At 60.4% G+C, this 17,991-nt stretch overlaps 1 protein-coding gene across 1 annotated transcript in view; it reads right to left on the bottom strand.

Annotated features, from left to right (window-relative positions):
* BMP8B (bone morphogenetic protein 8b) overlaps positions 1-14,407 on the bottom strand; it is a 32,587-nt gene extending 18,180 nt beyond the window's left edge. Inside the window, exons 1-3 of the mRNA XM_072771810.1 lie at positions 14,074-14,407; positions 2,698-2,887; positions 2,124-2,272 (exon numbers count right to left, since the gene is read on the bottom strand). Of these exons, the coding sequence (XP_072627911.1) occupies positions 2,124-2,272; positions 2,698-2,887; positions 14,074-14,407 (673 nt within the window). The remainder of the gene's footprint in view (positions 1-2,123; positions 2,273-2,697; positions 2,888-14,073) is intronic.
* Between the last annotated feature and the right edge of the window lie 3,584 nt (positions 14,408-17,991).

The raw sequence follows: 17,991 nt of genomic DNA, 5'->3' as shown, positions 1-17,991 counted from the left end.
TCCAGGTCAGGGACAGACCGCCACCACCCATCAAGGAGCAGGGAGGGCAGGCAGGGCAGTGACACGGGACCAGGTTCCCCCCATGTCCCAGCCCCTCATGCTCAGAGGGATCCGGAAGCCACGTGCTTCCAGGCACGCGGGACCCAGACCCTGGACCCTGCAGCCCCACAGGGAGGGAGTGGTGCCTGTGGAGGCCCCGACAGGTCACTGAGGGGAGACAGACCCTGGGTCTGGGGGTTGGTGGGAAGACCGCCCTCTTCAGCCCACCTCCCTGTGGGATGGGAGACGCATCATGTGGTCCCTCCTCGGCAGCTCTCTCCATGTGAGAGGCCCCAGGGCTCTGGGCGGTCCCCTTCCTTCTCCATGGCCATCCCCTTCCCAGGCCCTGCTCCAGGCCCATGGCTCTCAACCCACGTAGACGTCAGCGCTTCCCACACGGGTGCCTCCAGCACTCACCCGTCCTGGATGACGGTCCATCTGACGTCCCCCAGGGCTCTCAATAACATCACCCAAAGAGCACTCTTGGTTTGCTCCCTCAAGCCTGCCCTTCCTCTACTGTTACTCAGGCAGGAGAAAAAAGATTCGATTAAAATGGCCCCTGGCTGGATCCACGCCTTCCCCGATTCCTCCTCCACCCGCTTTTCTCCATTTCTGCTGCTGCCCACAAGCCCGTCTGCTCCCGCCGCACACGTGTGGCTCAGGGCGTCTGACTTGGCTCTTGTCCCGCACAGATTACTCCCCCTGCTGATGTCGGGGGCGGGGCCTGTCGCATACATGTGGTCTACAACAGCTGACGTTTACAGAGAAACTTCGAAGACCCTGCAGAGTCCCAGGTGCCCAGAGCCAGTTTCCCCGGGAAATGTTGGCATTTGTCTGCGTGGTGCATTTGTCACGACTAATGAACCGATGTTGCTGTCTGATGCTGTGCTAAACACAACGGGTTCGGACCTCATCCGTCTTCCTCAATGTCCTCTTCTCCTCCAGGGTCCCATCCACTTGTTACCACTGCTCAGGCCCCGTGGGTTGTTACAGTATCTCAGATCGTCTCTGTATGTGATGACCTCGACACGTTGCGAAATACTTGTCAGACGTTCTGTAGTGTGTCCCGCAACTTGGTTTGTCTGACGTCTCTCTCACAGTGAGAGGGGGTTCTGGGTTTGGGAGGAAGACCAGGAGATGAGGGCCCTTCTCATGCCATCATGTCAAGGGGACACAGGATGGACGTGACATTCCTGTGAGCGTTGATCACCTGCTGCGGTCCTGCAGTCAGCTTTCTCCTCTGGGACCTACTTCCCCACCCCGGCCCTCCTGGACTTCGGGGAAGCGAGTCACTAAGCGGAGTCCTATGGGGGTGGAGGGACCCCTCCTCGAGGGGCTGTCTCAGAGGCCTCTTTTCTAAAAACCGGAATCAGATCCTGTCATCCTCCGCTGCTATGGAATACAGCGAGCTGTCAAGGCTCCAACACCGGGCCCCGCGTCACCCGCACTCAGTGTGCCCCGCCAGCGGTCAGTCTCCTGCCCCACCTCGCCCTGACCGCCCGCTCCAGCCACGGCAGCCCCGTGTGTGGCCCAGAAACGCCCATCCTGCGCCCGCCTTCGGCCTCTCCCTCTGCACGGCTGCCCACGAAGGAGGCTCTCCCTGGCTAGCTGGGGAATGAGCGCAGGCGTGAAACCTCGTTCTACAGAGGAGGAAACAGACTGGGCAGGGAAGCATCCTGCCGAGGTCACCGGGGGAGAGCGCTGCAGCGCTGGGACTTAAAGCCAGGCCCCTCTGATCCGAGTCTGAGGGTGTGATCCCTTCCCTGAGGCCCTGCCGCTACGGACACTCCCCACTGCTCACGCCGCTCGTGGTAGGGACAACATGGACTCTCTCTTAGCAACTCAAATGGTTCTGCAAAAGGAGAGGAGGGAGACCGTGGTGGTGGGGGCCTCCGCTGTGGGAACCTCACCCTCTGTGCCCCGCTGAGGCCCCAGAGGGGGTAGGGGATTATCACCCAGCCACCGGGCTGAGAAGGGCCAGGCCTCTGGGGCCAGATGCGGGGGGTAGGGGCCGCAGCCGCCTCCCGCCAGCAGCGTCGGAGGAGCCCCCAGGAGGAGGTCTGCTGCCCGGGCCTGAGCCTTACCATCTTCCGTTTCCACATAGAGGCGGAGCCCCAGGTCCTTGTTCCGGCCCAACAACCAGCGGCCACTGGCTGCTGTCACGTCCAACACCAGCCAGCCCTCGTCCCCAGCTCGGAGCGTCTGAAGATCCAAAAAGAACAAGTCAGACTCCCTGTGGACACGAAAAAACAATTAACTGAGGGCCGGCACAGCTGCTTTTGTTTCCAGCCCCCACCCTGGGGCCCACTCGTGGGGCACCGACCCTGCCTGGCTCGGGCTGGGCCCCTCGCCTGCCTCATCTCACCGTATCTACTGTGGGAAGGTGTTGCTGTGCCCAGTAGGGACGTGGAAACTGAGGCTCAGGAGCTGAGTGACCAGCCCACGGTCCCACAGCCAGGACAGCAGTGGAGGGATTTGCAGCAGGACCAATGCTGGGCCTCTCCCCGTGGTGACGCGAGGCCTCCGGCCACGTGTCCTTCTGTCTCTGAGGGTGTGTCCCCCGGGAAGCTCCCCTCCGTCCTCTGGGGAACGTCCCCTCCACGGCCAGGCCAGACACACCCACAGAGGCTCATCGGGAGGCGGGTGCAGGGTAGGCACCTGTTGGACTGCTCCCTGACCACCTCGAACGTGCTGACGTGCAGAGTCCTGTTGAGCAGGTGGGTGCTGGCCAGCTTGTAAATCCGGAACTCAGCGGCCGTGACTGCCTCCCCCTCCGGGATCTGGGTCAGGTCAAAGTGGAACTCCTTCCAGTGGGGCTCCTGGTGGCCCAGGGTGCGGTCACGCTCCACTGTAAGACAGAGCAGGGCTGCGGGTCACCTGTGTTCTGGGCAGAGCCGGGAGGGCACCGGGGGCCTGGCGGCCTGGGTGGGGACGGCTCCCTCCTCCTCTGCAGGGGGGCCTGCTCCCAGGCCCTGCCTCCTGGGGCTGAGACGGCTCTGCACAGGGCCCCACACACAGTGGTGCCGCAAGAGCAGCCTCCGCCTCTGGACCCCAACCCCAAACCCAGCCGGCCCCGCCCCATCCCCGCTGGCTCTGGGACCCCAGGATGAACAGAGGCCACATCCCTCTTCAGGGAAGAGGAGCAGGCACAGAACCGAGTGCATTTCTGAGGCCAGTGTGTGTGCATGGGAGCCTGGGGAGGGGAGCGTTTGCAGCTGACACTGGGGCTGGGCCCCGTGGGGTGACGGCACATGGGCCACAGCGTCCCGGGAGGAGGACACCGCAGAAGGAAGGGCCAGCCTGAACACAGGGCTGAGGCACAGACGGCACAGGCAGGGCAAACAACAGCCTTGAGACACAGCAAAGGGCCAAAGGATGGAGGTCCTGCCTGGGGAGAATGCAGAGGAGGAAGGAGGGCCAGGGGGAGACTTGGCAGGAGCAAGGACGAGCAAGGGATGAGCGACCGCCCCTGGGGACACCTGGTCAGGTCCTGGGGAGGCTGGACGGTCCCCTGACGTGGTGGGATCTGAGCAGGCTTCCCAGGGGAGCTGCCACCTGCCCTGGCCTTGAAGGACGGGACAGAGTCGTGTCGGGTGGAGCAGGTGGCGGGATGGTATTCCAGGCAGAGGGGACCTGGTGGGCGCAGGTGTGGGTGTGGGGGCGCCCGCAGATCAGCGGTGGGGCTGGGCGGTGAGCCTGGCTGTGCTCTGGCTCCGAGGGCTGGCATTCCGGCCTAGGGGCCCGGGCTGTGCCTCTGGCCAGTGGGGTTCAGGGTTCTGGGCAGCAGGGGCACGACGTGGGTTGGGAGGCAGGGGAGCGGAAGACAGATGAGGAGGGGAAGGTGAGGCACAGGCTGGAGGGGGCCGAGGCGGGCCCGGTGGCCGGGCTGGCGTGTCTGGACAGGAGGCTGGGGGGCGACTGAAGCCCACATGTCCCCGCTGCCCGGAAATGCCCAGGACAGTATATTTAGCAGCGTCTTACTTTAGCCTCCTGTCACTTTCAAAGGCCACAAATCTGTGTTTCCGGAAGGCAGGGGCGGGAGCCGCCCAGCACCTTCCCCAGCCCCGACGCTGAGATTTTAATTACATGTCTGTGAGTCTTTTTAGAAACGCTCTCTGGCTACTGGGCTCAGTGACCACAAGTCACCAGGCTGGTGGTGGAGGCGGATGTGGGAGCACTTCCTGGCCTCGCGGTGGGGACCGGGTCCAGGGATGGACAGGCAGGCAGCTGGGCAGGGCGGGCCAGTGTCACCGTGACACACACGATGACAGGAGGAGATGGGCTCCCGGCCCCGGGAGCAGAAGGAACGGGACGTCCAGCCTCTGACAGGGTGGGGGCGCGCAGCACGTGCCCACCCGGGAGCCAGGCTGCCCAGGGGGCAGTGTGACCCAGGGTGGGATCCGGGTCCTCCCACGCGGGCCTGCCCAGAGAGTGTGGAGGGCAGGGCTCTGGACCCTCACCGAGGACGTGTGCCACGAATATGGACACACGTGTCCCCTCCGCCCTACAGACACGCTCACACCCACACTTGCAGAGCTTTGGTGACATTTTGTGGACTCAGGGTCCACACGGAGCACCTCTGTCACCTGGCTGTGAGGCTCCCAGATGTGTAGGACGACACAGGTGGAGGCCATAGGCCGTGACAGGGTGTGGCACAGAGAGTGAAGGAGGGTGGCTGGGGGGCGGCCTCCCGACTCCTCCCAGAGCAGCCAGCAGGGATCTGCTCCCTGGGCTGGGGGCTGACAGGCGGGTCCCCGAACCCCGGGCAAGCTCGGTCTGCAGGCCCGACGCTGACATCCTGCTGGATCTGGGGACTGAGAGAACGACCCTGAGCCTGCCAGCTCCACAGGGGGACCGCGCTCTGCGGCCTCCCTCCCTGGCTGACCCGGGGGCCCACATGCGCTGGGTCAAGGGAGCCTGGGGTACCCAGTTCCAAGCTTCCACCCTGTGGGTTTGTGAAACTGATGAACCGGCCAGCAGTTCAGCCAGGAGACTGCCACCCTGGCTGTCCCAGACGAGCACTGGGAGGAGGGACAGTCTCAGGAAAGTCATGTTTTTCATCAGAAATTAGTGATATTTACTGCAGTGTGGAACCAGGTAAAGAAAGCTCCTTTATCTGACAGTCAGTTGGGAGGATGGGAAGAGGTAACCTACAGATTCGCCCCCTTTTCAGTGGCTGTTGCTCTGAGTTAGGAGACAGGTTTTCCAAAAGCTAGTTTTCTGGGAAAGTGTTTCCGGGCACCTCTATGCCCCCTTGTTATCTGTGCAGGCCAAGCCTGTTTTAGCCAAAGGGGCAGCTCAGGGCACTACCGGGGACTCTGGCAGTGGTCAGGCCAGACCCTGCACCAACCAGGTACTATGTCCCCTCATGGCCTCATCTCCTCCATGAACTTGGAATAAGGGCACTGCCCAGCTTTCCTCACAAGGCCGTGGAAGGGCTTGGTGAACAGCCACGCAACGCACTGGGAGGAGCAGCCATTCAACAGGAGTTCTGGGGGAGCCTGACTGCAATCTCCCTACTTTGTGCCAAGATAGGACACCCTCAGAAGGCCATGCCAGAAATTTCAAAGCCATGGGGAGGAGAGGAAGGGGAGATCTGGAATGATTTTTTTCTAAATAAATGTCCTAATCTGCTCATTTAATTTTCATTAGTTTTTCAGGTTCAATTTATAAACAAATTTATTAAGTTCTTACTCTATGTGAGACTGTTCTTTTTTATTTTAAAGATTTTATTTTTTTGACAGAGAAAAAGAGCAGAAGCAGAGGGAGCAGCAGGCAGAGGGAGAAGCAAGTTCCCTGCTGAGCAAGGAGCCGGGTGCAGGACTCGATCCCACGCCCTGGGATCTAGACCCGAGCCTAAGGCAAAGGCTTAACTGACTGAGCCCCACAGGCGCCTCCATCTGAGACTGTTCTGAGCACTGGAAATACAGTAAGTCAGGTCTCTGCACCGATGGGGTTTATGGTCTTAATGGGGGGAGACACAACAGAAACACCACCAGCAAAAAAACAAGGAAGACAGATGATGCTGTTTACATTGTGAGTGGAATATAGAGGGTTATGGGCTCAAAAATAATGAGGAAGGGGAGAGGGTACTGCGGAGGATGCTCAGCATGGCCTTTGAGAAATAGGTGAGAGCGGACATAAATATCCTACCACATTGCTGGGAGGAATGAGTTGGAGAGGAATTTGGCAATATCCTTTTGCAGTAAGGACCCCGGCAAAATTACCTATGAATGTCCATTCCCAAAGATAAATGGGCAGAATATGAAGGGCCACACACAAAGTATTCATCAGGCCAGACAACAGGCACTGCTAAATGTTTATTTTCTACATAATTATAAAAGCTGCCCAGAATGATCAAACACTGAACCAGCTTCTGTCTGGAGAAGCAGCAAATGAATTTACTTTCTGAATCACTGTAATGCAGCTTCCGGAACCAGAAACAATTATGAATCACCAACGTGTACTAATAGGACCTCTCGGCCTTCTCCTTGGTCTCTGATAAACCAACCTCCAGATCCCACGTTCGGGAAGGGCCTGCTGTGGGGAGGTGGTGGCCTCCACCCTCCGTGACCGCCATCCACATCCGACCTACCGCGTCTGAGGCTGCATCTCCAGATGCCACACCCTGAGTCCACCAGTCTTATACCAACAAAAGCTGTGGCTATATTTGTGCCCTGGACAAAATTCAGAGTCACTCAGAAGACCTAAATCTGTCTTGTTTCTGACCAAAAGTAAGCCACCCCAAGTGGCTGTTCAGAGAACAGAATCTTCTGACCTGTCTGCCCTCAAACCCTTCCCCAGCCCCATAGGGCCCCCCAGGAGTAGCCCAAGCTCTGGCTCCAGGCTCCCCCTGAGCTGGCCTGGCCCAACCTCATGGCCTCCTAGGCCTCCTGGATGCAAATGCTGCCCCCCCTCACCTCTAGGCCCTCCCCAAAAGCCCCGTCTCCTGAGTGCCCCCATCCTGCTGGGTCTGAAGGCTCCCCTCCTCTGAGGCCACTCTCAAGGCCCCTTGTCCTCCTCTGAACCCACACCGATCAATGGCCTCTCCCTTTCTCCTGGCCCGGGGGTCCCCATCTCTGGTTCATGTTCCCCTCTGGATGGTGAGCAACTGAGGGTAGGACCGCACAACGTGGGCCGGAGACAGGAGGCTCTCAGTGGACCTTCCCGAGCTCCTTGTGCCCTGGGGGCCCAGAGGGGGACGTGTCTGCCGCGCTCCCCAGGACACGGGGCAGCCTGCTGGCCTGGGAATGGCTTCCATGCCACAGTGTGTCTCCATCAGAGGCCACCCGTGTTTCCACTTTGCTGTGGGACTGGCCCCCGTTCCCGGCCTGGCTGGGCTGCCGAGGCAGAGGGCAGGCTCCCCAGGCTCCCAGAAGCAGAGGCGTGGGTCCGTCTGGCTCATCCTGCGAGTGACAGGGCTGAGGGGCCCCCTTCAACCTGGATCAACCCCCAGGCCTCCGTGGCCGGTGCAGGCCCATGGACGAGCTGCAGAACTGATCACCCACCAGGTCTGCATCTGAACCAGGTCCGCTTCCTCCCACCCACAAATCTCAGTGCTGCCCAGAGGCCAGGGCTGCATTTCTAACGTATTTTTAGTCACTTTTCATTACTGACTTTCTCAAAAACCGTTCCATAAATGGCTCCGCACGCGTGATCGCCGTCCAGGCCTCAGATGGCTTTAGACCCCAAATTAAAAGGGAACACCCGCACACTCGGCCACATCAAGTCTCTCAAGGCCAGAAATAGATCCAAGGAGACTGAGCAAGGATACTATTCCCTGGTGCAAACCCGGGGAGAGGACCGAACTGTGGGAGTTTTCCAGAAAGATGTGGTCACAGTGACACAGCCCTCTCTCCCTTGGGGAATGGGTTCCCATGAGGAGGTGGACTGGGTGTACCTCCTTGCCCCGGGCCTCACCGCTGGAGGGGCCCCCCTCAGTGGGCAGGGGCGGGCACATTCTCTCAGATTTAAAGATGATATAAAACGAGTGGCCCTAGATTCCCTCTAGGGGTCGATATTGGGATGGGGGGGTCACCTGTCAATGAGGTTCTCCTGTCAATCCCCACCCCCTCCCAGAATGCCTGCTGAAGCCACCTTCCTCCAGGCAGGACCCTGGGAGGACTGGAGGTCCCGGGGAAGTGCCCAGGGAGATGCTGCACCCATGGTCGGCCTCCACAAAGACAGGGAGGGCAGCCCTGCTCTGGCCCACCCAACCAGGCCCAGGCTCCTGCCCCTGCTCTCAGCCCCTGCCTCCTGCCGTGTTCCTCCTCCCTTAACCTTGCCTGGTCCGTCTGGCTCATCCTGCGAGTGATGTGGTCACTCTGCGGTCTGCCCTGCGCACCTGCCACGCAGGGGCTGGGGTGAGTGCCATGAGGAGTCAGAAGATCTGGTCCCTGTTCTCAGGTCGTTCATGATTCCCCAGGGATTAAAGAGGGATAAGACATGGCCCTAGGGGTGCCTGGGTGGCTCAGCAGTTGAGCATCTGCCTTTGACTCAGGGTGTGATCCTGGGGTCCCAGGTCCGAGTTTCACATTGGGACCCCCACAGGGAGCCTGCTTCTCCCTTTGCCTCTCTTTTTCTCTCATGAATAAATAAGTAAAATCTTTTTTTTTTTTTTAATTCATACATGGGGATCCCTGGGTGGCTCAGCGGTTTAGCGCCTGCCTTTGGACCAGAGCATGATCCTGGGGTCCCGGGATCGAGTCCCGCGTTGGGCTCCCAGCGTGGGGCCTGCTTCTCCCTCTGCCTGTGTCTCTGCCTCTCTCTCTCTCTGTCTATCATGAATAAATAAATAAAATCTTTAAAAAATTCATACAACAGCAAAAAAAAATTATTTTTAATGGGCAGAGGAACTAAACATTTTCCAAAGACGACATACAAATGGCCAACAGACACATGAAAAGGTGCTCACCATCACTCATCATCAGAGAAATGAAAATCAAAACCACAATAAGGTATACCTCACACCTGTTAGAATGAATAGCTGTCATCAAGAAGACAAGCAATAACAAGTGTTGGTGAGGATGTGGAGAAAAGGGAGCCCTCGTGCACTGCTGGCGGGATGTAATTTGGTTACAGCCACTGTGGAAATCATTATGGAGGTTCCTTAAAAAACTGACCCAGCAAGGGTACTTCTGAGAATATATGCAAAGGAAATGGAAACAGGATCCCAAAGAGATCTCTGCACTCCCATATTCACTGCACATTATTCACAACAGCCGGGACATGGAAACAACCTAAGTGTTCATCAACAGATAGACAAAAAAGATGTAGTATGCACATATCATGGAATATTCAGTCATGCAAAAAAGGAGGTCCTGTCATTTGTGACAACAGGCTGCACTTTGAGGGCATTATGCGAAGTGAAAATAAGCCAGACAAAGACAAACACTGCATACTAAGTGAAATCTTTAAAAATTTTTTTTAAAAAAAGTCAAAATCATAGAAACAGTAGAAAAGTAGATGCCAGGGGCTGGAGGAGGGGTGGGGGATATAGGAAGAGACTGATAAAAGGGTACAAACTTTCAGCTATGAGATAAATAAGGTCTGAGGACCTAATGTAAAATATGAGGACTAAAGCTGGTAACACAATAGCGCATGATTAAATGTGTGAGGTGATGGATGTGGTAAATAATACCTGGGAAGAATCCTGTAACAATGCACATGTGTATCAAGTCACCACACGGCACGCTTTAGATATCTTATAATTTTATATGTCAATTACATACCAATAAAGCTAAATTAGTTTTTAATACGGGATGCCACTTTGGGCATACGGTCGCATTAATAGCTTTTAAGATGGACAAAGGATTTACTGTTAAATGAAAGATAGTGTAGCAAGATGGTATGTATTTGTGCCCCATTTTATTAAAAAATAAAATAAAATATTAGTTTCTGTATTGATAAAATGTCAGGGGTGGTTGAGGAGACTACAACAAAGGAATGAAATGCTGGTTTTCTCTGAAGTGGAGAGAGGATTACAAGGGGCTTTCATATCATGTTTCTGAACATATGGTCTGATTTTCTATAATGAAATTCTATAATGAGCCTAATGGTATAAATTTTTTATAATGAATATCCATTAATTCTATAAAATCCCAAAATAAAGGTATTTTTGAAATGAGCTACTCAGTTTACAACATACATTCAAGACAGTCCAATTGGGCGACACTAACACACCTAGTGGTGGGCCAGGCCTCCCCCTGGGTGGAGAGGCAGCTTCTCTAGAGGAGAAGAGCAGAGAACACAGCGATCACCTGCTGGGTGGCCTTGGGAAAATCACCCAACTCCTCTCACTCTCCTCTTTTCAAAACAAAGTTGTGACCAAAACTGTGATGCAAATGAAGGGACAGACCTGAGGGCCCTGGGCATGTGGTCCTCACAGGCGCCGTCTCACATGGTCCCTGAACAGCCCTGCAGGGTGGGTATGACGAGGGCCTGCATGTTACAGAGGAAGGAACTGAGGCTCCCACAGGTGGACTGGAAAGCCCAGATCACACGCGCAGCAGGTGGTGGCACCAAGATGCAGATTCTGATCCAGGTCAGAACCCCCCTCCCAGGTCCGTCTGCCCTCCCCCCCACCATTGTCCATCTGCTCCTGGTTTCCAGATGGGGAGTGTCACCGTCTAGACCACTTGATGACCATCTTTGTGGCCCCCCAGAAGGCCAGCTCCCCCAGGGCAGGGACTTTGTTAGGTGCACCGACACATCCCAGGAACTAAAACTGTGCCTGGCACGGAGCAGGTGCCACAGGACTATCTGCTGAGTGAATTCATAAAAATGAAAGAATTCGTTGGTAAAGAACCAAAGAAAGTGACCCTGGGGCTCGTGGACACCAAGCATTGCCCCTTCAAGGTCACAGGACTGAGGAGGACGTGGGCCAGGTCCCTCGCTCCCACCCAGCCCTGCCGCCCCCAAATCCAACACCTCAGGTCAACTCCCCCGTCCTCGCCGCCTGAGGCTCGGGAATAAGTCTGGTCAGAGAAGGGTCGGGACAACAGTGAAGACGGCTCCATGCATCTCTGGCTGGACCTCTGCCTGGAGGGCTGTCTGTGCCTCAGTTTCTCTACCTAGAACACGGCAGCTGCTGCTCCTCTGCCTCAGGTGGAGAAGGACCAGGAGAGACTTGCAGAGTCGGTCCTTCCTGCCTCATTCCTCCCTCCCCGCGGGCTGGGCCATGCTCCAGTCAGACCCACGCTCCCGCCCAGGGGACAGGGTGGTGGCATGAGGAGCTGCCTCCGAAACAGGGCCACGGGGTCAGCGATGGGAGGCCCCTGGTTTTCCGGCACCATCGCTGGACTGGACGAGAAAACAGAGGCTCAGGGAGGGAAGGGAGGTGACTCGGGACAGGAAGGAATCAGTGATGGGCCCAGGTGATACCAGAACCTGGGCGCTGCCTCCCAGCTCGGAGCTCTCCTCTCCCTGAGCACCCAGGACACCCAGGACAGACCCGGACTGCTCCACGTGGGTATCCGCCCCCATGACCGTGTCCTGACCAAGGGGAGCCAAGGGTGTACAGTCTGAGACTGACTTACAGGCCGCCAGGGGCCCCAGCTCTGACCATAGCCCCGGCCTCCCTAGAGAGACACCATCAGCCACGACGCGGCTTCCTAGAGCATCTGCTTGTGACAGGTCCCTGGCCTCTGGGTCCCACAGGCTGCCGTGGATGCTCAGGGGCCCGGCAGACACCAGGTCTGGCTTCTCAGGAGCCACATGAGGCCCACAGGAGAGGTGGAGCTGGAGGCCCAGGTATGGGAGCCCGGGCGTGGGCGCCGATACCACGGTGACTCTGCCATCAGGCTCGGTGGTTCAAGGGCCTGGGGCCTGGGCCTCCAAACAAGGAAAGAATCCTGCCAGGTGTCTAACCCCTCCCCCCATCCCAGCCCAACAGCCTAGGTAATTACCAGGTAAAACCACTCAAACTGCAAGAGTTCTACTAGTGCAATTAGTACATCAGAATAAAGAAGGCCCTTCTGACAGCTGCTGGGCCCGCCCACAGCCTGGGCCTCCACGGAACAAAGATCTGCTTGTTAGTCCCACAGCGTCAGAGGCCCTAGATCTTAATGAAACACGCACAGACGGCGTGGGAAGAAGCCGGCATCTGGAATCCACAGCCCCGGATGATGTCATGGACGTACTGTGTGGCCCTGGGCTGGCCACTTTACCTCTCGGAGCCCATGAAAAGGGGGCTGGCACATCAGCTTACATGTTACCACATGGATGGAACGTGGACTTTTCCGGCTACAGAACTTCAAGCGCTAGTTTGTATTCTAAAAATAGGTAGAGACACCTTTGGGTTGGCTTTTAAAACCCATCTCGGTTGCACATAAGAAGCCTCGGACATTCCCAGCACATCCCCCCAAGGCTGGGCAGCAGTGGGGAGGGACGGGGGGCAGCAGGGACCAGGCGCAGGTGCACCTATGACAGGGCTGATGTTCTGCTCCTCCCATCCATCAACCAATCACACGGTAACCTGTGGACGCACTGATCTCAAGCAGCCCCATTTCACAAGGAGGGATCTGGGGCTCCAAGAGGGCAAGGGACTTGCTGGAGGCCACCCAGCAGAGGCAGGAGAGGAGGCCGATCTGCGTGAGCTCCGGGTGCTGCTTGATTCGGACGACAGCTCCCACCGAGGCTGTGCACGCCTTCACCAGGGGATGCTGGGAAGGAAGCAGGACACTGGCCGGGCGGTGACTCACTCTAGTGGACGTTTCCCTTAGGGACGGTGTCAGGGTGACAGTACCCACAACCCTCTTGGTTCTGAGCCGCAGGTCAGCTAGTCCAGAGGACAGGGCTCTAGCCTCAGTTCCACACATGGTCTCTTTTGTCCTGAGCCCCCACCCTGCCCTTCACCAGGAAGGCGGCGTTCAGAACCCCCGACCCAAGTCCTGTGCCTGGCACCCGGCTCTCAGCAGAGGTTAGCAGCCACTTCCTGCTGCTCACTCCCCCCTCGGCCACCCTCTGGGCTGTGGGGACAGAGGTCCCCTTGGCCGAGCCCTCTGCCTGCCCTAGTAGAGGAAGCAAATGGCTGAAGACCCCACAAAACGTGCTGCTGCTCCATCCCCTGGGTTTCTCTGCCTCAGCCTCCCTGGAAGCTCTCTCCACCCTGCAAGTCTGCCCTCCTGACAGGAGAAATGTCACCGCCTGGAGGGCTGGGTGTAGGGCCAACACGCCCGCCTGTCCTGGCTGGGCCACCGCCAGGCTGCGCTATCCTGGGCGTGACGCGCCTCGCTCAGCCTGTGTCCTCATCGGGGAGACGGGCACGATGGCACGTCTGCTCCCAGGCTGTGCGGAGGGTTAAGGGTGACGCTGCCGGTGAAGGGATGCTGGTGGCCTTGGCGAGGGTCCGTCCCCACCTCAGGCCGCGCTGGGGTCCCTGAACCCCTGAACCCCCAGACCCCCGGCCCTCTCTGGCCGCGGACAGGTGCAGAGCGGAGAGGGGACGGTGGCGGCTGCAGGTTCAAGAGCGTGTGTGCAGTCACCCAAGACGTCGGCGTCCTCTCCCCACAAACGGCCCCGGGGCTTGAAGAGAACTAGTGCGGAGCACAGGCTGGGCTCCGAGCGGGCAGCCGGGAGGGCCCGCCGGCCGGTCCTCACTGGTCTGGACGGCAGCGCGCCGAGCCGGCTGCGGGCTGGGCCCAGGCGACCGCACGGCCGAGCTCCGAGTCGCCCTTCCCGCCCGCTGCCCGCCAGCCACGCCCTCCCCAGGAGCTGGAGCGGGGGCTCCGGCCGGCCCCGGGGCGGCTCGGCGTCTGGGCTCCCGGGCTCCCGGGCAGCTCCCTCCCGCGCTCACCTTCGGCCCCGGCCCGGCCCCGGCCCGGCCCCGCCCTTAGCGCCGCGCCGCGCCGCATCCCCGCGGGCCCCGCCGCCCGCCCGCAGGAGAGGACTCCGACCCCGGGCGGCTGCGCGGCTGCGGGCGGATGGACGCGCGCCCCAGCGCTCCGGGTCGCGCCGCCGCCGCGGGGCCCACGCCCGAGGCCACAGCCCTGCACCGCCCCGGCCCCGCCGCCCGGGCCCGGCCGCCGCACTCACCCACGTTGACGAAGCTCATGACCAGGTCGGCGCGGCCCGGGCGCCGCGCGGGGGGGCCGCCGTCCTCGTGGTCGTCGCGGGCCATGGCGCGGTACAGGCCCAGCATGAAGAGCGGCGCCGACGCCGGCAGCCGGGCGGCGGCGGGCGGGGCGCGGGGCCGGGGCCGCCCGGGCAGCCCGAGCACCGCCAGGATCTCGCGCTGCATGTCGCGGCGCTCGCGCGGGCCCAGGCGGCGGGCCGGGCAGCCGGCCGGGGGGCGCGGGCCGGGGCCGCCGCCGCTCAGCGCGCACAGCGCCAGGCCCACGAGCCACAGCGGCCCGGGGCGCGCGGCCATGGCGGGCCGGGCGGGCCGGGCGGGCCTCAGCGGGCGCGCATCCGCCCCGCGGCCGGGCGGGAGCCGAGCCGGGGCCGCCCCGACGGCGGGCGGCGGGCGAGCGCGGGGCCGGCGCCGCGGGGGGGGCTGGCGGGCGGCCGCGGCGCTGTCCCCGCGCGCCCCCCGCGCCGCACCTGCCGGGGCCGCCGCCCCGCGGCAGGCGAGCGCTCCCCCGGGGCCCACGCGCGTGCGGCCGCCGCGCCGGCAAAGGCTCCGCCGAGGCCCGCGGGGCGGCGGGGGCGGGGGCGGCGGCGGAGGCGGCGGCGAGCGCCCGTCGGGGCCGAGCGGCGCGGACCGAGCGGCGCCTCCGCAGCGGGACCCGCCGTCTGCGCCGCGCGCCCCGCCCCCGCCGCCCGTGGGGCCCGCGCGCCGCCTCGGCCCCGCCCCGGCCCCGCCCCCTCCGGCCCCGACCAATGGGGGCGCGGGGCGGGGGCGGGGGCGGGGCCGAGGCCGCGACGCCGGGAGGCTGCTGCTCCGCCCGGGCGAGGGGGCGAGGGGGCGAGGGGGCGAGGGGCCGAGGGGCCGAGGGGCCGAGGGGGCGAGGGGGCGAGGGGCCGAGGGGCCGAGCGGGGCGAGGGGCCGAGGGCCGAGGGGGCGAGGGGCCCCTGCCCGCCGTCGGGGCGTCTGCGCCGCGCTGGGCTCCTCTCCGGCCGCTGGTGGCGCCGTCGGGCGAGCGCGAGGTCCCGGCCCGGGGCCCCCCGGGGACCCGGAGTCTCCGCCCCGCCCCGCCCCGCCCCGCCCGCGCAGGGACCCGCAGCCCCGCCCGGTGCGCAGACCGTCGCTGGGGACCCGAAACGCCTCGGGCGGGTGCGGAGGTACAGGGCCCCGCAGGTGCCCGCCGCGCCCGGAGGTGCGGCGCTTCCTCTGCCCGCGGCCGCCTCCGCACCTCCTCGCTGGCACCCGGGCCCTCCCCGCCGTCGCCTTGCACGCGCGGTGGGCGCTTCTCCTTGCGCGACCCCTGCTCAGCCTCTGCTCCCCGCGCGCCCCCTCCTGGCTCCCCGTGCTCCCGGCCGGTGCCCCAGGCGGGCGCCCCACACCCCGCGCTGTGCCCGCGCCCTGCGGGCCCCAGGGCCGATCCAGCGGGCGTGGGAGACGCGCCCTGCAGAGCGCCTGGGACGGGCTTTGCTCGCCCCGTGGTCAGGGCCCTGGCGGCTCGCGAGAGCAGCTCTGCACGGAAGCCCCCGTCGCCTCAGCCCCCTCTGCACGCTCTGCTCTTCCGGGGCGCTCCCTCGCTGCGCTAACTCACGTGGGAGGAAGTGACCCCTCGACTGCGCTGGGAAGGCTGAAGGACTGGGCCCGGGGTGACAGCAAAGGGCAGGCAGGGGGAGAAGAGTGCTCCAGGCAGAGGGAACAGCGACTCCGGGGAGCATAGTGCAGGCACCACTTGGCACTTGGCATGTGCCGGCAGTGCTCTGCCTCGCTTCTTTAATGCTAGCGCACACCGCCTTGATGCCATTTCACCCCCTTTTTAACAGACGAGGACGCTGAGGCACGCAGAGGTTAAGGGACTCTCCCTGTCACACGACAGCGGAGCTGGGCTTGGGCAGGTGGGCGCTCGCAGGTGAGCTGTTCAGTGGAGCCCAGAGAGCCAGCAAACGGCGAGGCTGAGGCTGAGGCTGAGGCCGAGGGGCTGGCCAAGGATGGGTCCAAGGGCCTCGCAGGGAGACTAGAGGAGGGCCCTGGACGACAGAGGGTTATGGGGCCCCAGTGTGGATTCAGTATTAAACTTCAAAATACATTAAGAAGTCCACCAAAATTAAGATTTCCCCATGATCGCTTCGAACTTTTAAAAAATACTGAAACTGGGCTGCTTGGCTGGCTCGCTCAGTGGAGCATGGGACTCTGAGTTCAAGCCCCACAGTGGGCGTGGAAGCTAAAGGCTACTGTACATAAACAATCATTTGTTGGTGCCTTAGGCTCGGGCTCAGTCTGCCTTTTATCCAACGGGCGCATTCCCATGCTGCTTACAAGCCTCTTAAGGATGTTGCAGCTTAGCCACCGAAAGTGCCCAAGGCAGAGTCTGCTGCAGGGGCGAGTGTGGATTGGAGGGACAAGATTAGAGCCAGCGCCCACAGCGGAGGCAGGTACAATGGGGCGTGGGGGGGGGGGGACAATGATCCGTTTTGGTGACAGGGTGGAGGGCAGAGGAGAAAGCGGCTGAGGAGGCTGCATCCCCAGGGCTTGGTGACTGCGGACAGAGGCAGGGGCAGAGTCAAGGGGGCATCCCCGTGTCAGGCTCGTTCAGGGTCTCAATCTCAGGTCCTCTTCACTGTCCTCTGGGCATCCCTCGGCGCTCCCCGTGGAGTCCACACCACATCATCGGGGGCCTCAGGTCTAGCCTGTAACCCTCCGGTTGTGTATGGTGCAACACTGGGCTCCCAGCTAGACTGTCAGCAGCCCAGTGCAGGGCTCATACTTAGAACAGAAATCATTTATTTCAATATAGGGTTAGCGGAGACAGTGGTATTCTTTAAATAATGGATCTTGGGGCACCTGGGTGGCTCAGTGGTTGAGCATCTGCCTTTGGCTCAGGTCGTGATCCCCCGGGGTCCTGGGATGGAGTTCTGTAAAGGGCTCCCTGCAGGGAGCCTGCTTCTCCCTCTGCCTAGGTGTCTGTCTCTATCTCTGTCTCTCTCTCTCTCTCTCTCTCGTCTCTCATGAATAAATAAATAAAACTCTTTTTAAAAATAATAAATGAACAAATAAATAAATAATGGGCCTCACATTCCCATAAACCTAAACATCAGGTTTGAGCCATTCCGAAGGGTGTTACCCCACAACTGAGTTCAATAGCAACCACCATGGGCTGTTCCGTGCTCTGCCCTGAGCCAGAGATGAAGCCAACCAGTCCCTGCCCCGCAGTGGCTCATCACCCCCAAATGAGTGATAACAGTTGAACATGGCCCATCATCACACGGTCATGCCTGACTCCCAATGCACAGACCCTCTCCTGAACCCCAGGAGTTCTATCGAACGAGGGATCAGTCTTGGTTGAAGCCAGAAACCTAGGAGCCAATGTGTATTCCTCCCTCCAAAGGCACCTCAGCCTATTGATTCTACCCTCCGATGCTTCTTGAATCCCCTGAGCCTTGCCATGCCCTCCTCCTAGGTAGTTCATGAAGCATCTTCTCCACCCTGTGTGGCTGTAACAGGCTTCCTTTCAACTGGCCTCCGTGTTTCTCATTCCCTATCCCTCCCACACTCTTCATTCCCCAGAAAGAATTTTTAAATGAAAATCTGATATCTGTAAATGGCTCAAAATCCTTCTATGGCCATTCATTTCTTTTTTTTTTTAAAGATTTTATTCATTTATTCATGAGAGACACACACAGAGAGAGAGAGGCAGAGACACAGGCAGAGGGAGAAGCAGGCTTCATGCAGGGAGCCCAAGTGGGACTCGATCCCGGGTCTCCAGGATCACGCCGTGGGCTGAAGGCGATGCTATACCACTGAGCCACCGGGGCTGCCCTCATCCTTAGGATTTCAATAGATATCTGCTGCATTCACTAGTCTCTGAGAAAGGAGTAGCCTCCAGCCCCACTCAG

The sequence above is a fragment of the Canis lupus genome, chromosome 13 (genome assembly GCF_048164855.1).
Source record: "Canis lupus baileyi chromosome 13, mCanLup2.hap1, whole genome shotgun sequence".
Classification (NCBI taxonomy): Eukaryota; Metazoa; Chordata; class Mammalia; order Carnivora; family Canidae; genus Canis; species Canis lupus.
Note: the sequence above shows the minus strand (reverse complement) of the source record. Positions and strands in the feature narration are given on the sequence as shown.